General features: G+C 37.2%; 1 protein-coding gene across 1 annotated transcript in view; it reads right to left on the bottom strand.

The window, feature by feature from the left end:
- The window catches only part of RPS6KA6 (ribosomal protein S6 kinase A6), a 223,561-nt gene that overhangs the window by 145,726 nt on the left and 52,646 nt on the right, over window positions 1–25,189 (bottom strand). Inside the window, exon 2 of the mRNA XM_081794171.1 lies at window positions 11,708–11,767. Coding sequence (XP_081650297.1) covers window positions 11,708–11,767 — 60 coding nt within the window. The remainder of the gene's footprint in view (window positions 1–11,707; window positions 11,768–25,189) is intronic.

The following is a 25,189-nucleotide window of genomic DNA, read 5'->3' as shown; positions in this document are numbered from 1 at the left end:
AGGTCTTTTCCTGCTTTCTCCTCTAGGGTTTTGATGGTTTCCTGTCTCACATTCAGGTCCTTCATCCATTTTGAGTTTATTTTTGTGAATGGTGTAAGAAAGTGGTCTAGTTTCATTCTTCTGCATGTTTCTGTCCATTTCTCCCAGCACCATTTGTTAAAGAGACTGTCTTTTTTCTATTGGATATTCTTTCCTGCTTTGTCAAAGATTAATTGGCCATACTTTTGTGGGTCTAGTTCTGGGGTTTCTATTCTATTCCATTGGTCTATGTGTGTGTTTTGGTGCCAATACCATGCTGTCTTGATGATTACAACTTTGTAGTAGAGGTTAAAGTCTGGGATTGTGATGCCTCCTGCTTTGGTCTTCTTCTTCAAAATTACTTTGGCTATTCGGGGCCTTTGTGGTTCCATACCGATTTTAGGATTGCTTGTTCTAGCTTCGAGAAGAATGGTGCTACAATTGTGAATGGGATTGCATTGAATGTGTAGCTAGCGTTGGGTAGTATTGACATTTTAACAATATTTATTCTTCCAATCATTGAGCACGGAATGTTTTTCCATTTCTTTATATCTTCTTCAATTTCCTTCATAAGCTTTCTATACTTTTCAGCATACAGATCTTTTACATATTTGGTTAGGTTTATTCCTAGGAATGTTATGCTTCTTGGTGCAATTGTGAATGGGATCAGTTTCTTTATTTGTATTTCTGTTGCTTCATTATTAGTGTATAAGAATGCAACTGATTTCTGTACATTGATTTTGTATCCTGGGACTTTGCTGAATTCATGTATCAGTTCTAGCAGACTTTTGGTGGAGTCTATCGGATTTTCCATGTATAATTTCATGTCATCTGTAAAAAGCGAAAGCTTGACTTCATCTTTGCCAATTTTGATGCCTTTGATTTCCTTTTGTTGTCTGATTGCTCATGTTAGAACTTCCAACACTATGTTAAACAACAGAGGTGAGAGTCAACATCCCTGTCGTGTTCCTAATCTCAGGGGGAAAGCTCTCAGTTTTTCCCCATTGAGGATGATATTAGTGTGGGGTTGTCATAAATGGCTTTGATGATGTTTAAGTATGTTCCTTCTATCCCGACTTTCTTGACGGTATTTATTAAGAAAGGATGCTGAATTTTGTCAAATGTTTTCTCTGCATCGATTGACAGGATCATATGGTTCTTTTCTTTTCTTTTTTTTTCTTTTTTTTCTTTATTAATGTGATGTATCACATTGATTGATTTCCGAATGTTGAAGGAGCCCTGCAGCCCAGGAATGAATCCCACTTGATCATGGTGAATAATTCTTTTTATATGCTGTTGAATTCGATTTGCTAGTATCTTATTGAGAATTTATGCATCCATATTCATCAGGGATCTTGGCCTGTAGTTCTCTTTTTTTTACTGGGTCTCTGACTGGTTTAGGAATCAAAGTACACTGGATTCATAGAACGAGTCTGGAAGTTTTCCTTCCCTTTCTATTTTTTGGAATAGCTTGAGAAGGATAGGTATTATCTCTGTTTTAAATGTCTGGTAGAATTCCCCTGGGAAGTCATCTTCCCATCTGCTCCTGGACTCTTATTTGATGGGAAATTTTGACAACTGGTTCAATTTTTTCGCTGGTTATGGGTCTGTTCAAATTTTCTATTTCTTCCTGTTTGAGTTTTCGAAGTGGGTGGGTGCTTTGGAATTTGTTCATTTCTTCCAGGTTGACCCGTTGTTAGCATATAATTTTTCATAGTATTCCTTGATAATTGCTTGTATCTCTGAGGGATTGGTTGTAATAATTCCTTTTTCATTCATGATTTTATATATTTGGGTCATCTCCCTTTTCTTTTTGAGAAGTCTGTCTAGAGGTTTATCTATTTTGTTTATTTTTTCAGAAAAAATAACAACTCTTGGTTTCATTGATCTTCTCTACAGTTTTTTTTATTCTATATTGTTTATTTCTGCTCTAATCTTTATTATTTCTCTTCTGCTGGGTTTCAGGTTCTTTGCTGTTCTGTTTCTATTTCCTTCAGGTGTGCTGTTAGATTTTGTATTTGGGATTTTTCTTGTTTCTTGAGATAGGCCTGGATAGCAAAGTATTTTCCTCTCAGGACTGCCTTTGCTGCATCCCAAAGCGTTTGGATTGTTGTATTTTCACTTTCATTTGTTTCCATATATTTTTCAAATTTCTTCTCTAATTGTCTGGTTGATCCATTCATTCTTTAGTAGGTTGTTCTTTAACATCCATGCTTTTGGAGGTTTTCCAGGCTTTTTCCTGTGGTTGATTTCTTTTTTTTTTTTTTTTTAATTTTAATTTTAATTTTTTTTTTTTGAGACAGAGAGAGACACAGCATGAGCAGGGAAGGGGCAGAGAGAGAGGAAGACACAGAATGTGAAGCAGGCTCAGGCTCTGAGCTGTCAGCACAGAGCCCAATGCGGGGCTCGAACTCACGTACTGTGAGATCGTGACTTGAGCCGAAGTCGGACACTTAACCCACTGAGCCACCCAGGCACCCCTCCTGTGGTTGATTTCAAGCTTCATAGCATTGTGGTCTGAAAGTATGCATGGTATGATCTCAATACTTGTATACTTATGAAGGGCTGTTTTGTGACCAAGTATGTGATCTATCTTGGAGAATGTTCCATGTGCACTCGAGAAGAAAGTATATTCTGTTGCTTTGGGATGCAGAGTTCTAAATATATCTGTCAAGTCCATCTGATCCAATGTATCATTCAAGGCCCTTGTTTCTTTATTGATCCTGTGTCTAGATGATCTCTCCATTGTTGTAAGTAGAGTATTAAAGTCTCCTGTAATTACCACATTCTTATCAATCGGGTTGCTTATGTTTGTGATTGTTTTATATATTTGGGGACTCCCGTATTTGGTGCATAGACATTTATAACTGTTAGCTCTTCCTGATGGATAGACCCTGTAATTATTATATAATGTCCTTCTTCATCTCTTGTTGCAACCTTTAAGTGAAACTCTAGTTTTTGTGATATAAGTATGGCTACCCCAGCTTTCTTTCGACTTCTAGTAGAATGATAGATAGTTCTCCATCCCCTCAGTGTCAATCTGAAAGTGTCCTAAGGTCTACAATGAGTCTCTTGTAGACAGCAAATATGGGTCTTGTTTTTTTTTTGTTTTTTTTGTTGTTTTTTTTTCCATTCTGATACCCTATGTCTCTTGGTTGGAGCATTTAGTCCATTTACATTCAGTGTTATTTTAGAAAGATATGGGTTTAGAGTCATTGTGATGCCTGTGGCTTTCATGCTTGTAGTGATGTCTCTGGTACCTTGTCTCACAAGATCCCTCTTAGGATCTCTTGTAGGGCTAGTTTAGTGGTGACAAATTCCTTCAGTTTTTGTTTATTTGGGAAGACCTTTATCTCTCCTTCTATTCTAAATGACAGATTTGCTGGATAAACGATTCTCGGCTGCATAGTTTTTGTTCATCACATTGAAGATATCCTGCCATTCCTTTCTGGCCTGCCAAGTTTCAGTAGATAAATCCGTCACTAGTCTTATCAGTCTCCCTTTATATGTTAGAGTCTGTTTATCCCTAGCTGCTTTCAGAATTTTATCTTTATCCTTGTATTTTGCCAGTTTCACTATGATATGTCGTGCAGAAGATCGATTCAAGTTACGTCTGAAGGGAGTTCTCTGTGCCTCTTGGATTTCAATGCCTTCTTCCTTTCCCAGATCAGGGAACTTCTCAGCTATGGTTTCTTCAAGTACACCTTCAGCACCTTTCCCTCTCTCTTCGTCTTCTGGAATCCCAATTATGTGTATGTTATTATGTTTAATTGTGTGACTTAGTTCTCTTATTCTCCCCTCATACTCCCGGATTATTTTATCTCTTTTTCTCAGCTTCCTCTTTTTCATAATTTTATTTTCTAACACCTATTCTCTCCTGTACCTCTCCAATCCTAGCTGTGGTCGCCTCCATTTTATTTTGCACCTAATTTATAGCATTTTTTTAGCTCCTCCTGACTACTTCTTAATCCCTTGATCTCTGTAGTAATAGATTCTCTGTTGTCCTCTATGCTTTTTTCAAGCCCAGCCATTAATTTTATGACTAATATTTTAAATTCATTTTCTGTTACATTGTTTAAATTGTTTTTGATCAGTTTGTTAGCTGTCGCTAATTCCTAGAGTTTCTTTTGAGATGAATTCTTCCATTTCGTCATTTTGGATAGTCCCTGGAGTGGTGCAGAACAGCACTGCTCTTCCTCTGTGCTGTCTTGAGTAACTTGCATTGGTGGGCGGGGACACAGTCAGACCCAATGTCTGCCCCCAGCCCTCCACTGTGGCCACAGTCTGACTGCTGTGTACCTTATCTTCCCCTCTCCCAGGGGTAGGACTCACTGTGGAGTGGTGTGGCCCCTGTCTGGGCTACTTGCACACTGCCAGGCTTGTGGTGCTGCTTCTATGGGATCTGGTGTATTAGCCGGGGGGGATCCGCAGGGTGCACAGGGGTGGGAGGGGCAGACTCAGCTCATTTTGCCTTTGGTGGTCCACTTCAGGAGGGGCCCTGTGGCACTGGGAAGGAGGCAAATCCTTCACAGGGATGGATCCACAGAAGCACAACGTTGGGTGTTTGCAGGGTGCAAGCAAGTTCAGTGAGGGGAACTGGTTGCCTTTGGGATTTTGGCTGGGGGATGGGCGAGGGAGATGGTGCTGGCGAGCACCTTTGTTCCCCATGAATCTGAGCTCTGTCCTCTGAGGGTCAACAACTCTCCCTCCCATTGTCCTCTAGCCCTCCCACTCTCAGAGCAGAGCTATTGACTTATAATATTCCAAATGTGAAGTCCCACTGGCTGTCAGAACACACTCCATCCGGCCCCTCCACTTTTGCAAGCCAGACTCGGGGGCTCTGCCTTGCCAGGTGGGCTGGCTGCCCCTCCACTGCCCCGGCTCCTTCCCATCAGTCCGTGTAGTGCGCAATGCCTCTCAGTCCTTCCTACTCTCTTCTGTGGCCCTCTCATCTATGCTTGGCTCCAGAGAGTCCATTCTGCTAGTCTTCTGGCTGTTTTCTGGGTTATTTAGTCAGATGTGGGTGGAATCTAATTGGTCAGCAGGACGCGGTGAGCCCAGCTTCCTCCTATGCTGCTATCTTCCTCTCCTTCATCAATAAATATTTATTTAATACACATGTTTGAGTCCCACCCTCAGAGATTATGGTCCAGTAGAACTAGGGTGAGACCTAGGATTTTCTAAAACCTCCCCAGATGATTCTGATACATGATCAGGACTGAAAAAAGTTATTTATGTGTTTCTAAGATATACTTATATGGGTATATAAATACAGATACACAAATACACACATATATCCACAGCTACTTATTACAGAAGTGTTTTATATTTTGTATGTACTGGCTCTTTTTATTGTCAAATCATGACACCCTCTGTGTCATCATAATATCAGTCTTATTTCATTTACTCCCCACCCTAGTCTTGTCTATTGCTTAACATGTCTCAGCCTCCCCAAGGCTATACTTATTGATGTTTACTATTAAAACCTTTTTGTGTCATCTGCATCCCTCTTCCCTTCCACTACTTCACTTTCTTCTGCTTCTGCACTATTTCAAAAGCTTGAGACTGAAAACATTCTAGCCTGAAATAAGATAGTGATGTACCTATCAGCAATCCATTTGTTTTCTCTTAGGAATGAATCATCTTCAAAAAAATGTTCTCTATTCTGGTACAATGAAGTCATGATATATTACATAATCTTCCCATTTATACAGTCTTTTCTCTTTAATCATTCACTCATTCAGATAAATCAACATTTAAGGAGCATACACTATGTATTAGGTACAGTGCTACACATTGGGGATACAGGATAAAATGTAGACTTGAGGATAACATTTTTTGTCTTATATATCACATTCCCTAATGAAACAAAAGGGTATACTATACATTATGGGCTAAATCTTTTCCCCTCAAAACTCATGTGCTAAAGTCTTAACCCCCAGTACCTCAGAATGACTATTTGGAGATAGGGCCTTTAAAAAGGTAATTAAGGTAAAATAAGGTCATTAGGATGGACCCAATCCTAATCCAATATTACTGGTATTCTTATAAGGAAAGGAGATTAAGAAACAGACACATAAAGGATGGGACACAGCATGAAGACAGCCATCTATAAACCAAGGGTTTGAAATTTTAAAAAAAACCAAGGAGAGTGTCCTCAGAAGAAACCAGCTCTGCCAACACCTTGATCTTGAACTTCTAGCCTCCAGAATTGTGATAAAATAAATTTGTTGTTTAAGTTACTTAGCCTGTGGTATTTAGTTATGGCAGCCCTTGAAAACTTATACAAAGTACCTAATCATAGTTGATCTGTGTAAAGACAGTTGCTACTGTGAAATTAAGATTTAATAACTTTGAAATAGGAACCACTATTCTTTCCAACACCACATGAAAAAAATTTGGTGATTTTTTAGAATATCATAGTAATTGTTGATAAATACAAAAATTATGAATGCTCACAACCAAAGTAGTATGCTCTGATATCTATAATCTGTGATCATCTTTTTAATTCAGGGGGCCAACAATGTTATAACACTGGAAAAATATACTGATATAGTTAAAAATGTACTTCCAAGCACACTACTGCTCCATTCATTTGAAAACCAATTTCAAATCATCTGTTAACGAGAAAGAAAAGTTGATAACAATCTATTAGGAATTCATACTATATTATAATTCTATTACAGCAGTTTCCTTGGACTATGGAACTAAGCATAGATACCTCCAGAAAAGAGGTCAAAAGAAAAGGGATGAACTTAGGAAGTATAATGCTAAGTGAAGCAAGTCAGTTAGAAACAGACAAATACCATATTATTTCACTCATGTGTGCAATTTAATAAACAAAACAAAGGAGCACGGGGGAAAGAGAGAGAGAGAATGAGACAGAGAGAGAGAGAGAGAAGCCAACAAACAGATGTTTAACTTTTGAGAACAAACTGATGGTTACCAGAGGGGAGGTGGGGGGGGGGAAGTATGGTTGAAACAGGTGGTGAAGATTAAGGAGTATAATGGGGCACCTGGGTGGCTCAGTCAGTTAAGTGTCCAACTTAGGCTCAGGTCATGATCTCACAGCTCGTGAGTTCGAGCCCCAGGTCAGGCTCTGTGCTAACAGCTCAGAGCTTAGAGCCTGCCCTGGATTCTGTGTCTCTCCCTCTCTCTGTCCCTCCCATGTTCATGCTCTGTCTCTTTCAGTCTCTCAATAATGAATAAACAAAAAAAAAAAAGATTAAGGAGTATACTTGTCATGATGAGCACTGGATGATGTATAGAATTGTTGACTCGCTATATTGTACACTTGAAACTAATATAACACTGTATAGTAACTATACTGGAATTAAATTTTTTTAAACTTAAAAAGAAGAGGGATTTTGAAAGCATAAATTTGGGGGTTTTATTCAATAATGCCATATCCACCTGTCCAAACATGTGTTTTATTTGGGAGTAGATAGGCCAGTTTGATCATCTGGAAATTCCAAAAGCATGTAGTTGTGGATTTGTTAAAATGTACATGCAGAGATTTGGGTAAGCAGCTTGATGTATTTTTCTCATGCGGGTCTTCTTTCTTTATTGTGGGAAAGCGGTGAATAATCCAGGGTCACTGAAAACCAAGAGAAGTATCAGCATACTTTGAACGAAGGCTAACAGTAATAATAATGTACATGTCAAAATGCCACTAGGATGAAGAAAACATTTCAAATGATGTACATATTGAAAAGTAATTGCCAAATATTTAGGTTAGGAAAACAGTATCAATTTGTATGAATGACTGAAAACCAAAGAAGGGTGGCAAACTAGTTCCCACTTGGCTTGGTTTATTCTACTTTATAGAATTATCTCTTTAGTTCCCTTATCTATAAAATTGGAATAAAACCTGTCCTATCCATTTCAGATCTGGGTTAGAGAATTTTGAAAACCACAAAATGTCCATAAAAATTGAAGTCATTGAATTATTTATACTATTTATCTTTGCATCCTTTGTGGTTTAGCATACAACTCTACCTTATATTGGCTGTCCATCAAAGTTTAGTTGAACAATAATTGTTTATCTAAGAGTTTTGCATATCTGTAGTACAAGGGTTTGAAATTTAAAAAAAAAAAACACTAAATGAATAAAAAGCACCAACTTTCCAAGGGAAGAAAAACATTGAAGCACAGTAAGGATACATTTTTAGAATGGGAAGAGAAATAAAGGAAGGAAAAATCCACCATAAAGAAGCAGGCCCCCGAAGTTAAAGGACTTCCTACTTATGGTTATACCTGAGTTTAAGTAAAACACACTTGTAAAAGAATATTTCTTAAAGGATTCTTACAACAGACATATGTCTAGAATGGTTTTCAAAATTAGAAATGTAGGGCTTCAAAATATCAGGAAATCATTTTTTTATGTACATTTTCAGTTAAATGTAACCTTTTTATTTCTGGGTATTAAAAATATATATCAACTTAGAGATTAAACATACTGCTGATGTGCTAATGGAATAAACTAAAAAATCTAAGTGTTAAGTGAATATTCTTTTGAAATTTCTAAAATATTGGTAACATTAAAAATATGTATTTTATTTCAGGAAAAATAATCATTCCACACAAACTTTAAAAGTAAATATAAATGGATCACAAACTAGGAAATATAAGATATCTCTACTCATTTTGACAACATAAAACAATTAATTCATATCAGTAATCTACTAAAGAAGAATTATAACACCTTTTTTTTCTAGCCTGGACACAGTTGGGAGAAGTAGGGGACTAGGTGATGAATATGGTATCAAATATCTTTTATCAGTGAGCTGTTACATAATACCAAATGTGAACATTGTCTTGAGAAATGGAAAAATTAATTCTAACTAAACTAGACATATTAAAATTATACTAACTATAATTTAGTCTTGTCAATAATATGCTAGATACATACATGAAGTTTGGGAAGCAATTTAATTAACTTTGCTTGTTTTAACTGAAGAAAAGAGATCAGATGACCATGAAAGTCTAAAGCTATGATAAGTGAGATGAAGTAGATAGGTTGTTTAAATCAGCCAATCACAAAACAGCATCAGGCAACATAAGCAATACCTAAGTTCAAATTTAAAGAACACTGTTTAAAGAATCTCTGCATCACAGAGCAATCTCTACAACATTCCATTATTAAACAAAAAAGAGACAGCTACAAAAAAACACACATCTGCCAGCATCACACTGGAATAGGCAACTACATCCCCTCAAATCCTATATTTTAAACCAGTAAACAAAGAGATAAATTTATATGGTTAGTGTTTCTTATCACCCACATCATTTAACTGACACAAAATGAGTACCTGAACCATTGCACAGCAAATGTACATTGTTTTAAGTTCCAATAGCTCAGGCTATAAACTAAATCAAATCCTTGGAAGTGATTCTAGGTCTCTTATTTTCCAATACTTCAGATTTCCCTTTCTAGATACTGAAGTTGACTGTCTAATTTAAATCATATTAACATCTCTCACTGTATATTTTACTGCTTTTCCATTAAAACTGTAATTCTTGACTCATCTTTCATTAAAATTGGGAAGGCAAATATTTGACAATAACCCTATGTATATATCTATATTTTTATGTTGGCTACACATGTACTTATGTACACATGCACACACACAGTTGTTTTGGGTTTTTTTTGTCTTCCTTCTGTGGTGTGGGGCATGGCATTTTCTTGTTAATTTATTAATACTCAAATACACCCTTCCCCACTGCCTTTTGTATTTTCTTACACTTTATGTTTTATAAACTAGTAACATAATTACATCTATGCCTCTTAGTACACATGATCTGTAATAAAGCTTTAGATGACTTTGATAGTAGCTTACATTTAATTATAGTCAAAATTAACATGTTATTAATATTAAGTAAATTGCAAAAGCCATAATGACAACATTTTACCTCTTATTAAGCAGAATTAAGATTATTATTACATCATCACAACCTGAAGAGGCAGTGAATTTTTACATAGAATATTTCAAATAAGAGTCTTGGATAAATCCAACTTAAATATCTCTGCTGGTCCTATCTGAAAAAATCCTCTTATAAACTAGTATCAAGGAAAAAAAAGGACATCAAGGTTGATTTTATCAATAACTAAATAAAAAAGGATGGAGCTTTCCTTATTTTCCACTTCTTTGAGTCTACACAATACACAGATGACTTAGTATGAGGCACACTGGGTCATAAGTCTTGTTTCTGCTATTGTTACTTTGATGACCTAGTATAACAACCTCTCCAAGTCTCAAAAGACTTACCTAAATATACAATGAGGTTATTATAAAATATTATCTCTGAGGCTCCTTACAGTTTAAACAGTCCATAATTCCATGAAAATATCAATTAAAATGATAATCATAAAATAACAAAATAAATGTGGATGTCCGTCTTAGACACTTCTTGAAATCTTAAGAACACTCTTCCATAAAACTAGACCTTGGGGCACCTGGCTGGCTCAGTTGGTTGGGCGTCCAACTTCGGCTCAGGTCATGATCTCAGCGTTCCTGAGTTCAAGCCCTGTTTTGGGCTCTGTGTTTACGGCTCAGAGCCTGGAGCCTATTTCAGATTCTGTATCTCCCTCTCTGTCTCTGCCCCTCTCCCTCTCATGCTCTGTCTCTCTCTCTCTTTCTACCAAAAATGAATAAACATTAGGAAAAAAAATTAAAAAGAAAACTAGACCTTGTACAATGAGAGTCTAGTACATAGGCCTGGCATTGAATGGCCTAATAGTTAAATGGTCTTTAAAATTGATTAGAAACTTCTAGGGCACCTGGGTGGTACAGTCAGTTAAGCATCCTACTCGAGATTTCAGCTCAGGTCATGATCTCGCAGTTCATGAATTCAAGCTTCATATCAGGCTCTGCACTAACATTGTGGGACCTGCTTAAGATTCTCTCTCTCTCTCTCTCTCTCTCTCTCTCTCTCTTTCTCTCCCCACACACACACTTGTATTCTCTCTCTGTCTCTCAAAATAAATGAATAAACTTAAAAAAAAAAACTAGTTAGAAACTACTGAAATAATTTAGTTGTAATACTTTTTCAAAGCCAGGAAATGGATTTTAAATGATCTCAGGTTAAATATTTCTACATTAAATCTCCTTTCTACCCAAAAGTTGAGCATAACCTGATTTAGTTTAATTTAGAAGACTGTGTACTTTAGTGCTACGCTTACTCATATGCTAGCAAGTAAAAATTTAATTCATTACACTAAAAATGAGTGAATTTCATGGCATGTAAATTATACCTCAATAAAGTTGTTTAAAAAAAACTTCACTGGGGCCCCCCGGGTGGCTCAGTCAGTTAAGCGTCTGACTTGATTTCAGCTCAGGTAATGATCTCACAGTTCATGAGATGAAGCTCCTCATGGGCTCCACACTGTCAGCACAGGACCTGCTTGAGATTCTCTCTCCCTTCTCTCTCTGCCCATACCCCAGCTTGTGCTCTCTCTCTCTCTCAAAATAAATAAACATTTTTTTTAAAAAGCGCTTCATGTATAAAAATTCTAACAAGAAAACTGTCTTATATTTTAAACTGCTATTATTTTATTAATAATTGAATTTGCTTACTATTAACTTACCTGACTAAATTTATTTAAGTGACAGAAGACTTTCTCTTTTCCCATTATTCTCTTTCCTTATATTTTAAAAATGTACGTTAATGAATTAATGTGAGTACTTACTTGGCAAGAATCTGCTTCTCCCTCTTCCATTGGCTCATCAACCATTTTAAGACCATCCACCTGAAAAATATTCAAATCAAAAACCAAAGTTCAGGATTACTAGAACAAGAGTAAGAACTAAGAAAAATACAACAACTAGGCATTTCCCATCACGATCTAACAAGATCCACTCTTACTGAAACACAAAGTGACAAAGGACATATAAAAGGTATTTAGAAAAGGAACATTAAATATGGTTTCCAGATTATTCTTGAGAATCCTTAATTTTGAGAGCTGTAGATTTCATTCCATAGTATTTAGAACATTGCTATGATAGATTAACATATACTAACATATGACCTTTGTGGTTTCATTAATAGTATCCCCAGCCCAACACCAAGAAGTCAATTAAAAATAGGGCGCCTGGGTGGCCCAGTAGGTAGAGCATCCAACTTCAGCTCAGGTCATGATCTCACAGTCTGTGAGTATGAGCCCTGCATCGGGCTCTGTGCTGACAGCTCAGAGCCTGGAGCCTGCTTCTGATTCTGTGTCTCCCTCTCTCTCTGCCCCTCTCCTGCTCATTCTCTGTCTCTGTCTCTCCAAAATAAATAAATGTAAAAAATATTAAAAATAGGCAGAGGATCTAAATAGACATATTTCCAAAGACATACGGAAGTTCAATAGGCACATGAAAAGATGCTCAACAGTACTAATCATCAGAGAAATGCTAGTCAAACCCACAATGAGATAACATCTCACACCAATGAGAGTGACAATTATAAAAAGACGAGAAATAACAAGCATTGATAAGGAAGTAGAGAAAACAAAACCATTGTGTAGTGCTGGTGAAAATGTAAATTGGTGTAGTCACTGTGGAAAATAGTATAGAGGTTCCTCCAAAAATTCAAAGTAGAAATAATATACAATCCAGCAATTCTACTTCTGGGTATTTACCTAAAGCAAAAAATAAAAATAAAACACTGATTGGAAAAGATACATCCACTCCTATGTTCATTGCAGCATTACTTGCAATAGCCAAGATATGGAAGCAACCTAGGTATCCACTGGTAGATAAATGGATAAATAAGATGTGAGATACGTGTATGTGTATATACACACATTGACTCATTTCACTTAAGATAACACACTTAATATAACTCTCTAGATTCCTCCATCTTGTCATGGCCATATTTCATTCATTTTTATGGCGGAGTAATATACTATGAGTGTGTACATACACACACACATATGTATATGTATATATATGTGTGTATATATACACACATATATATGTGTGTATATACGTATGTATGTATATATGTATATACATATATATGTGTATATGTATGTATGTATATATGTATATATGTATGTATATGTATGTATATACAAATATATACATATTTGTTCTGGTTCTTTTTAGATTCTACATGTAAGTAAAATCATATGTTATTTGTCTTTGACTCATTTCACTTAATATAACACTCTCTGGATTCCTCCATGTTGTCATGGCCATATTTCATTCATTTTTATGGCGGAGTAATATACTATGAGTGTGTACATGGAGGAATCTAGAGAGTGTAGAATCTAAAAAGAACCAGAACAAATGAACAAACAAAACAAAACAGAAACAGACTCAAAAATACAGAGACCAAACTGGTGGTTCTAGAGAGAGGGGAGGGATGGGGAAAATAGGTGAAAGGGATAAAAAGGTTCATAAACTTCCAGTTATGAAATAAGACACAAAGATTTAATGTACAACATAAGGAATATAGTCAGTAACATTGAAATAACATTGCATGGTGACAGATGATAATTACACTTATTATGGTGAGGATTTCAAAATAAATATAAATGCCAAATCACTGTATTGTACACCTGAAATTAATATAACGTTGCATGACAACTATACTTTAAACATTTTTTAAGAATAAATTTTTAAATTTATTTCTTTCTTTTGACAGAGAGAGAGAGAGAGCACAAGTGGGGAAGGGTCGGAAAGAGAGGGAGAGAGAGAGAATCTGAAGCAGGCTCCACACTGTCAGCACAGAGCCCAATGTGGTGCTCAAACTCACAAACGTGAGATCATGAACTGAGCTGAAATCAAGAGTCGGATGCTTAGCCAACTGAGCCATCTAGGTGCCCCTAATTAAAAAAAAAATTGAAGTTCTCCCTAACCAAATATTTATGAGATGGGGGGATGCCATACAGATATCTACTGTGGAGATATATTTAAAGAAAATTAAGATGGGCAGAGTTTTATGTAATTGCACTATTGTTAATTCCTTTCCTTTCCTTTAGTTCAATTAAATTTTGAGTTACTCTACAGAAGAATAAACTATAGGAAAATATGTATAAGTAGTGATGAAAACAAAATTAATTTAACATACAAAGTTCAGTAGGTAATAATATTCTTAAAGCACTATTTTCAGAAAGAGTTAATTGCAGAGGACTTAGATCAGAAGTCTGCAAACTATGGCCCAATGGGCCAAATCTACCCCACTGTTTTTGTTGTTGTTGTTGTTTGTTTTTTGTGTTTGTTTGTAAATAAAATTTACTGTAACATAGACACATCCATTTGTGTCCATATTATCTATGGATGCTTTCTCACTGCAACAGCAGAGTTGAATAGATGAGAGTCCCCTATACTTGCAAATCCTGCAATATTTACTGTTTGTCTCTTTACAGAAAAACTCTGTCAGCTAGTGATCTAAGATATTTGAAAATTAAGCACAGCAAGATGGTCTAGAAAAAAAGAAATTTAACCACTGCCTATTTATGAATCTACAGAAAGGACAGGAAAGGAAAGGAAAGGAAAGGAAAGGAAAGGAAAGGAAAGAAAGAAAGAAAGAAAGAAAGAAAGAAAGAAAGAGGGAGAGAGAGGAAGGATGGATGGAAGAAGGAAGGAAGGAAGGAAGGAAGGAAGGAAGGAAGGAAGGAAGGAAATAGAGCTTCTGGTGACAGCCAAGAAGAAATAAGTTTATCTGTCCTCTAGTTATATATTAAAATCTCCACACAAAATACAAAAAGGACTATCTAAGGACTCTGAAATTAAATATTAACAAGCAGTTTAGGGATGGACAACAAAATTCAAAGAATAACTAGTATTGTGGTGAGTTTCCTGGGTTTATTTCCAAACTTTCTCTCTTGACTTTGACCCAAGAAGAGACTGATTCAAGGAACTCCAGACTAAGAACAATATTTCCAAAAGAAACTCCACTTTTTTCAAAGAGGACCAGGAAAAGATGCACTTTTGAGCTGGTGAACAAAAAGAGAATCACAAGTTTTCTTTTTTTCCCATTTTTTTTTTCTTTTTTGACTCCCACTCCTGATCCAAGGCAAGCCCCAATTAAGAGAAAACCTATCTGATCAAAGAGACAAGGAAAAGAGGCCCATATGATTTTTTTAAGAGGGTAGGGTAATCCTTGTTATATTTTTCACGTTCTCCTTCATTTCACCCCAAAGGCAGCCCCAACAGTACTAACCTGTGAGACATCATCAAAGACTAAAACTCAGAGAAACTCTACTTCTGGTCAGTGGAATCAGGATAAAGGGCCCATTGAACTGGAGAATTCATAGAAGAAATCATGGAAAGACAGAATTGGAAAACGAGATCCCTAATGCTGTGTATGAACAGACACAAGTCCTAGTCTAAACAACAAATTGCATATATGTGGAACAGAATCAAAGAAGCCTAACAAAGTGCTTGAAAACTGAACTGCAGTATCAACCACTGCTCAGTTCTCAAACTAACCACTGAGTTAGCACATGCAGAGTTCTGACCCAAACAATCTGAAGAAATAATCAACACTGGAACCATCACACAGAGAGGGGGAGATAGAACTTGAACCTAACCAGGAATACTGTGTGCTGAAACAGTCAAAATTAACAAGAATCAATCCCAGTATAACTCCAATGTTGAAATATCTGACAAGGATCATGCAGCTATTATAAATATGCTTTTGGTTAAAAATAAACACAATTGAAAAATAAACACACTTGAGTCGAATGTTTAAAGTTATCAGCAGAAAAATATAAACTATTAAAAAAAAAAAGAAATGTAGAGGGGCGCCTGAGTGGCTCACTTAGTTAAGCATCTGACTTCAGCTCAGTTCATAATCTCGTGATTCATGGGTTCCTGCCTGCATTGGGCTCTATGCAGGCAGCTCAGAGCCTGGAGCCTGCTTCAGATTCTGTGTCTCCCTTTCTCTCTGCCCCTCCCCTGCTCACACTCTTTCTCTCCTTCAAAAAATAAATAAACATTTGAGAGAAGCTGTGCCTCTGCAACCAATCAGAGCCGCTTCCCCAAGCAGCTGCAGTGTCCATGTTGATGGCCCAAAACCGAAGTCCTTAGGCAGAGCAGAAGGGGAACCTGCAGGGGGAATTCTGACAACAACCTGTGACTTTTCTCTGGCTGTCCGAGCATGGCCTCTGGAATCAGACCACTTAGATTAAAGTCCTAGCTTGACCACTTGCCATCTGAATGCTCTCCAGCAAGTTATTTCACTTCTCTGGGTCTCAGTTTCCTTATCTGTAATAATAGTATTTACCTCAGAGGATGACTATGAAGAACTAATGAGTTAACATTTGCAAACATCCCAATAGGGTGGAGACACATCTCTGCTGATCTCTCCTGCATCTGCTCTCAGGGATATGCAATGTATTACCACTGAGAGTGGGCAGTAGTTAACTTCTCAGCAGAGGAGAAGGTGGTGGCATAGGAGGACTCTGGGCTCACCATGTCCTGCTGATCACTTAGATTCTACTCACATCTGTCTAAATAACCCAGAAAACTGCCAGAAGACTAGCAGCACGGACTCTCCAGAGCCAAGCATACGCAAGAGGCCCACTGAAGAGGGTAAGAAAGGCAGAGAGGTGGTGCACGTTACACGGACTGGTGGGAGGGAGCCAGGAGAGTGGAGGGGCAGACCACCTGACAAGCCAGAGCCCCCAAGTGTGGCTTGGAAGAGCGGAGGGGCCAAACTGCATGAGTTCTGACAGCCAGCGGGACTTAACTACTGGAATGTTATAAGTCAAAAGCTCTGCTCAGAGAGCGGGAGGGTGAGAGAACACTGGGAGGGAGAGGTGTTGAACCTTGAAAGAGCTCAGCTCAGCGGGGAAACAAAGGCACTGGCCAACGCCATATCCCTCTCCCATCCCCCACCTGAAATCCTAAAGGGAAGCAGTTCCCATCACCAAACTTGCTTGCACTGCGCACACACCCAACACTGCTTCTGTGGATCCATCCCTCCTATGGGTCAGCCTGCCTCTTACGCAGTGCTGCAAGGCCCCTCCTGCAGGGGACCACCAACAGCAAAGCAATGCTAAGCCTGCCCATCCCGCCCCTGTGCACCTTGCAGATCCACCCCAGCTAATACGCCAGATCCCATCAAAGCAGCACCACAAGCCTGGCAGTGTGCAAGTAGCCCAGACAGAGGCCACACCACTCCGCAGTGAGTCCTGCTCCAGGGAAAGGGGAAGATGAGGTACACACCAGTCTGACTGTAGCCCCAGTGGTGGGCTGGGAGCTGACATCGGGTCTGACTGCTGCCCCACCCACCAACACAACTTACTCCATACAACACAGGGGAAGTGCCCTGCAGTTCCGTGCCACTCCAGGGACGATCCAAAATGAAGAAATGTAAGAATTCATCTCAAAAGAAACTCCAAGAAGTAGTGACAGCTAACGAATTGATCAAAAACTATTTAAGCAATATAACAGAACAAGAATTTAGAATAATAGTCAAAAATTAAGCATAGAAGTCAGCAGAGAAACTATTGCTACAGAGATCAGGGGACTAAGAAACAGTCACGAAGAGCTAAAAAAATGCAATAAATGAGATGCAAAATAAAATGGAGGTGACCACAGCTCAGATTGAAGAGGCAGAGGAGAGAATAGGTGAATTAGAAGATAAAATTATGGAAAAAGAGAAAGCTGAGAAAAAGATAGATAAAAAAATCCAGGAGTATGAGGGGAGAATTAGAGAACTAAGTGATGCATTCAAACGGAACGATATCCCCATCATAGAAATACTAGAAGATGAAGAGAGAGAAGAGGGGGACTGAAGGTGTACTTGAAGAAACCATAGCTGAGAACTTCCCTGATGTGGGGAAGGAAAAAGGCATTGAAATCCAAGAGGCACAAAGAACTCCCTTCAGAGGTAACTTGAATCTATCTTTGACATGACATATCATAGTGAAACTGGCAAAATACAAGGATAAAGACAAAATTCTGAAAGCAGCTAGGGATAAAGAGGCTGTAACTTACAAAGGTAGACACATAAGAGTAGTGGCAGATCTATCTACTGAAACTTGGCAGGCCAGAAAGGAATGGCAGGAAATCTTCAATGTGATAAACAGAAAAAATATGCAGCTGAGAATCCTTTATCCAGCAAATCTATCATTCAGAATATAAGGAGAAATAAAGGTCTTCCCAAACAAAAACTGAAGGAATTAATCACCAGTAAACCAGCCCTACAAGAGATGCTAAGGGGAACTCTGTGAGTGAAATCTTTCAAGGACCACAAAGTACCAGAAATATCACTACAAGCATGGAACCTACAGACATCACAATGACTCTAAACCCATATCTTTCTATAATAACACTGAATGTAAATGGACTAAATTCTCCAACCAACAGACATAGGGTATCAGAATAGATAAAAAAAAAAACAAAAACAAGACCCATCTATTTGCTGTCTACAAGAGACTCATTTTAGACCTGAGGTCACCTTCAGTTTGAAATTGAGGGGATGGAGAACTATCTATCATGCTGCTGGAAGTCAAAAGAAAGCTGGAGTAACATACTTATATGAGACAAACTAGACTGTAAATTAAAGGCTGTAACAACAGATGAAGAAGGGCATTATATAATAATTACCGGGTCTATCCATCAGGAAGAGCTAACAAGTATAAATGTCTATGCACCAAAGACAGGAGCCCCCAAATATATAAAACAATCACAAACATAAACAACCTTATGGATAAGAATGGGGTAACTGCAGGGGACTTTAATACCCCACTTACAACAATGGATAGATCATCTAGACACAGGATCAATAAAGAAACGAGGGCCTTGAATGACACATTGGATCAGATGGACTTGACAGTTATATTTAGAACGCTGCATTCCAAAGCAACAGAATATATTTGCTTCTTGAGTGCACATGGAATATTATCCACGATAGATCACATACTGGGTCACAAAACAGCCCTTCATAAGTATACAAGTATTGAGATCATACCATGCATACTTTCAAACCACAATACTACAAAGCTTGAAATCAACTACAGGAAAAACCCTGGAAAACCTCCAAAAGCATGGAGGTTAAAGAACACCCTACTAAAGAATGAATGGGACAACCAGGCAATTTAAAAAATATATGGAAACCAATGAAAGTGAAAATACAACAATCCAAACGCTTTGGGATGCAGCAAAGGCAGTCCTGAGAGGAAAAAACTTTGCAACCCAAGCCTATCTCAAGAAACAAGAAAATTCCCAAATACAAAATCTAACAGCACATCTGAAGGAAATAGAAGCAGAACAGCAAAGAAGCCCAAACCCAGCAGAAGAAGAGAAATAATAAAGATTAGAGCAGAAATAAACAATATAGAATCTAAAAAAACTGTAGAGCAGATCAATGAAACCAAGAGGTTTTTTTTTGTTTTTTTTTTTTTGAAAAAATAAACAAAATTGATAAACCTCTAGCCAGGCTTCTCAAAAAGAAAAGGGAGATGACCCAAATAGATAAAATCATGAATGAAAAAGGAATTATTACAACCAATCCCTCAGAGATACAAGCAATTATCAAGGAATACTATGAAAAATTATATGCCAACAAACAGGTCAACCTGGAAGAAATGGACAAATTCCTAAGCACCCACACACTTCGAAAACTCAAACACGAAGAAATAGAAAATTTGAACAGATCCATAACCAGCGAAAAAATTGAATCATTTGTCAATCTCCCAACAAATAAGAGTCCAGGACCAGATGGGAAGATGGCTTCCGAGGGGAATTCTACCAGACATTTAAAGCAGAGATAATACCTATCCTTCTCAAGCTATTCCAAAACACAGAAAGGGAAGGAAAACTTCCAGACTCATTCTATGAATCCAGCATTACTTTGATTCCTAAACCAGTCAGAGACCCAGTAAAAAAAAAAGAGAACTACAGGCCAAGATCCCTGATGAATATGGATGCATAAATTCTCAATAAGATACTAGCAAATCAAATTCAACAGCATATAAAAAGAATTATTCACCATGATCAAGTGGGATTCATTCCTGGGATGCAGGGCTGGTTCAACATTCGTAAATCAATCAATGTGATACATCACATTAATAAAAGAAAAGAAAAGAACCATATGATCCTGTCAGTCAATGCAGTAAAAGCATTTGACAAAATTCAGCATCCTTTCTTAATAAAAACCCTCAAGAAAGTCGGGATAGAAGGAACATATGTAAACATCATAAATGCTATTTGTGAAAAGCCCACAGCTCATATCATCCTCAATAGGGAAAAACAGAGCTTTCTCCCTGAGATCAGGAAACGTCAGGGATATCCACTCTCACTGCTGTTGTTTAACATAGTGTTGGAAGTGCTAGCATCAGGAATCAGACAACAAAAGGAAACCAAAGGCATCAATATTGGCAAAGATGAAGTCAAGCTTTCACTTTTTGCAGATGACATGATATTATACATGGAAAACCCGAGCGACTCGGGTACAGGAATTCATGAATTCATGCAAATTCAGCAAAGTCACAGGATACAAAATGAATTCAGCAAAGTCGCAGGATACAAAATCAATGTACAGAAATCAGTTGCATTCTTATACACTAACAATGAAGCAACATAAAGGCAAATAAAGAAACTGATCCCATTCACAATTGCACCAAGAATCATAAAATACCTAGGAATAAACCTAAGCAAAGATGTAAAAGATCTGTATGCTGAAAACTATAAAAAGTTTATGAAGGAAATTGAAGAAGATATAAAGAAATGGAAAAATATTCCATGCTCATGGATGGGAAGAATAAATATTGGTAAAATGTCAATATTACACAAAGCTATCTACACATTCAATGCAATTCCAATCAAAATTGTACTAGATATCTTTGCAAAGCTAGAACAAGCAATCCTAAAATTTGTATGGAACCACAAAAGACCCCGAATAGCCAAAGTAATTTTGAAGAAGACCAAATTGGGAGGTATCACAATCCCAGACTTTAGCCTCTACTACAAAGCTGTAATCATCAAGACAGCATGGTATTGGCACAAAAACATAGACCAATGGAATAGAACAGAACCCCTTGAATTAGACCTACAAAAGTATGGCCAACTAATCTGGCCAACTAAGCAGGAAAAAATATCCAATGGAAAAAAGACAGTCTCTTTAACAAATGTTGCTGGGAGAACTGGACAGCAACATGCAGAAGGATGAAACTAGACCACTTTCTTATACCATTCACAAAAATAAACTCAAAATGGATAAAGGGCCTGAATGTGAGACAGGTAACCATTAACACCCTAGAGGAGAAAGGAGGAGAAAACCTCTCTGACCTCAGCCGCAGCAATTTCTTACTTGACATTTCCCCAAAGGCAAGGGAATTAATAGCAAAAATGAACCATTGGGACCTCATGAAGATAAATAGCTTCTGCACTGCAAAGGAACAATCATCAAAACTAAAAGGCAACCAATGGAATGGGAAAAGATATTTGCAAATGACATATCGGACACAGGGCTAGTATCCAAAATCTATAATGAGCTCCCCAAACTCCACACCCAAAAAACAAATAATCCAGTGAAGAAATGGGAAGAAAATATGAATAGACACTTCTCTAAAAAAGACATCCAGATGGCCAACAGGCACATGAAAAGATGCTCAACATCGCTCCTCATCAGGGAAATACAAATCAAAACAACACTCAAATACCATCCCATGCCAGTCAGAGTGGCTAAAATGAACAAGTCATGAGACTATAGATGCTGGAAAGGATGTGGAGAAATGGGAACCCTCTTGCACTGTTGGAGGGAATGCAAACTGGTGCAGCCGTCCTGGAAAACAGTGTGGAGGTTCCTCAAAAAATTAAAAATAGATCTATCCTATGACCCAGCAATAGCACTGCTAGGAATTTACCCAAGGGATAAAGGAGTGCTGATGTGTAGGGGCACTTGTACCCCAATGTTTATAGCAGCACTCTCAACAATAGCCAAATTATGGAAAGAGCCTGAATGTCCATCAACTGATGAATGGATAAAGAAGATGTGGTTTATATACTCAATGAAATACTACATGGCAATGAGAAAGAATGAAATATGTCCTTTTGTAGCAACATGGATGGAACTGGAGAGTGTTATGATAAGTGCAATAAGTCATACAGAGAAAGACAGGTACCATATGTTTTCACTCTTATGTGGATCCTGAGAAACGAAACAGAAGACCATGGGGAGGGTAAGGAAAAAAAAAAAAAGAGGTTAGAGAGGGAGGTAGCCAAAACATAAGATACTCTTCAAAACTGAGAACAAACTGAGGGTTGATGGGGAGTGAGAGGGAGGGGAGGGTGGGTGATGTGTATTGAGGAGGGCACCTTTTGGGATGAGCACTGGGTGTTGTATGGAAACCAATTTGACAATAAATTTCATATTAAAAAAATAAAATAAAAAATGTTAAATAAATAAATAAATAAATAAACATTTAAAAATTAAAAAAAAAAATAGAAGTGCTTCAGTGGCTCAAATGTTCGAATGTCCGAATTTTGATTTTGGCTCAGGACATGATCTCAAGATTTTTAAGTTGGAGCCCCATATCAGTCTCTGTGCTGACAGCACAGAGCCTCCTTGAGATTCTCTCTCTCTCTGCCCCTTGCATGTTTTTTCTCTCTCTCCCTTTCCCTCTCTCTCAAAATAAATAATCTTAAAAATGTAAATAATTTTAAGATATAATTGTATGATTAAAAGAATACTGCATTGGTTCAATAACAAAATGGAAATAGCAGAGAAAATAGCAAACTTTATGATATAGCTACAGAAATTAACCAGTATGAAAAAGAAAATGAAAAAAATATTAAATGCAAATGAAAAGAACCTCAATTACAAGTGGAATGTAAGAAGATCTAAAATCCATGTATTCACATCTTAGAAAAAGGAGAGGTACAGAATAATCTATTTAAATAAATAATAGTAAATCTATCCACATAAAATTTTGAAAAGAGAAAAATCTATTGAGACTAGTTGTTGCTTAGGGGTATATGATCAGGAAACGGGGGTAACAGGAAAAGGGTAAAAGTTTTATTCATGATGTGATAAAGAAAGTTCTAAAATTGTGGTGATAGCTGGGCATATCTGTAAATATACTAATATTCTGCTATGTAGAATCTTTTAAGTTTTTTGACGTACAATTGACATAATATTACATTATTTTCATGTGTACAGCATAATGAATTAACATTTGTATTTGTTGCAAGATGGCCACCAAAATATGTCTAGTTACCATCTACCATCTTATAAAGTTAATACAATTTTATTAATTATAATATGTGCCATGCTGTACATCATATACACATGATTTGTTTTATAACTGGAAGTTTGTACTTCTTAATTTCCTTCAACAATTTCACCTCCCCAATCCCTGATCCTTCTGTCAACCACCAATCTGTTCTCTGTATCATGAATTTGGATTTTGTTTGTTTTATTTTTATTCTGCATGTACATAAGATCATGTAGTATTTGTCTTTCTCTGTATAACGCATTTCACTTAGCATAATAACCCTGAAGGCCAATCCACACTATTGCAAATTATAGAATTTAATTCTCTTTTTTTGTGGATGAGTAATATTCCATTGAATGTGTGTAAAAATATACATATATCTCCTCTTGTTTACCATTCATCATCAATGGACACTTAGGTTGCTTCCATATTTAAATAATAGTGAAATAAATAATAGTTAATAAATCTTTTTGAATTAGTGTTTTCATTTTCTTTGGAAAGGTACCCAGTGGTGCAATTGTAGGATCCTACATACAGTAGCTCTATTTTTAATTTTTGAAAAACCTCAATACTATTTTCCATAGTGGCTGCACCCATATGTTTTCTCACCATGAAATTATGAGGTTTCCATATATTCCACATCCTCCCCAACACTGGTTATCTTTTTGATAACAGCCATTCCTAAAGGCTCTAGGTAATATCTCTGTTTTGATTTGCATTTTCCTGCTAATTAGTGATGTTGAGAATCTTTTCATATACCTTTTGGCCATCAGTATGTCTTCTTTAGAAAAATTTCTATTGAGATCCTCTGCCAATTTTTTAATTTTTTTAAAGATTTTATTTTTTTTAGTAATCTCTACACCCAACATGTGGCTCAAATTTACAATCCTGAGATTAAGAGTCACATGCTCTACCAACTCAGCCACCTGGGTGTGCCCCTGTGTCCATTTTTTAATGTGTATTTTTTATTTGTGTGTGTGTGTGTGTGTGTGTGTCTGTCTGTCTGTGTCTGTGTGTGTGTGTGAAAGAGAGACAGAGAGAGAGAGAGAGAGAGAGAGAGAGAGAGAGAGAGAGAGAACATAAGCAGGGGAAGGACAGAGAAGAGGGAGACGGAATCCCAAGCAGGCTCTGGGCTGTCAGTGCTGAGCCCAACACTGGGCTCAAACTCACCAACCGTGAGATCATGACCTGAGCTGAAATCAAGAGTTCCACACTTAACTGATTGAGCCACTCAGGCAACCATGCCTATTTTTTAAATCTGTTTCTGTTTTTGGTGTGTGTGTGTGTGTGTGTGTGTGTGTGTGTGTGTGTTAATTGAGTTGTATGAGTTCTTTCTATATTTTAGATATTAACCCCTTATCAGATATATGATTTGCAAACACGTTTCATTTCAATAAGCTGCTGAAAATTATTTTTTGATGGTTTTTCTTTGCTATTCCAAAGCTTTTTAATTTAAAGTAGTCCCAGTTAGGGGCACCTGGGTGGCTCAGTCGGTTAAGTGTCCAACTTCAGCTCAGGTCATGATCTCACAGTTGGTGAGTTTGAGCCCCTATGCTGACAGCTCAGAGCCTGGAGCCTGCCTCAGATTCTGTGTCTCCCTCTCTTCCTACCCCTCCCCTGCTAGCTCTCTCTCTCTCTCTCTCTCTCTCTCTCTCTCTCAAAAATAAACATTTTTTTTAAAAAGAAAGTAGTCCCATATGTTTATTTTTGCTTTTTCTTCCTTGCATTTGGAGTCAGATCCAAAAACCATATTGCTAAAACTGGTATCAAAAAGCTTACCATCTAAGTTTTCTTCTAGAATTTTTATGGTTTCCAGTCTTAGAGCCAAGTATTTATTGCATTTTTAGTTAATTTTGTATATAGTATAAGCTAGTGTTCCAGTTTCATTCTTTGGAGTTAGCTGTCAAGTCTTCACAACACCATTTATTAAAGAGGCTGCATTTTCCCCATTGGATATTCTTGCCAACTTTGCCATAAATAAACTGACTATATATTGGTTCTTTTGCTTCTGGA

The sequence above is a fragment of the Panthera onca genome, chromosome X (assembly GCF_046562875.1).
Source record: "Panthera onca isolate mPanOnc1 chromosome X, mPanOnc1 haplotype 2, whole genome shotgun sequence".
NCBI classification, from domain to species: domain Eukaryota; kingdom Metazoa; phylum Chordata; class Mammalia; order Carnivora; family Felidae; genus Panthera; species Panthera onca.
The sequence above is the reverse complement of the archived record's forward strand: the minus strand, read 5'-3'. Positions and strand labels throughout refer to the sequence as shown.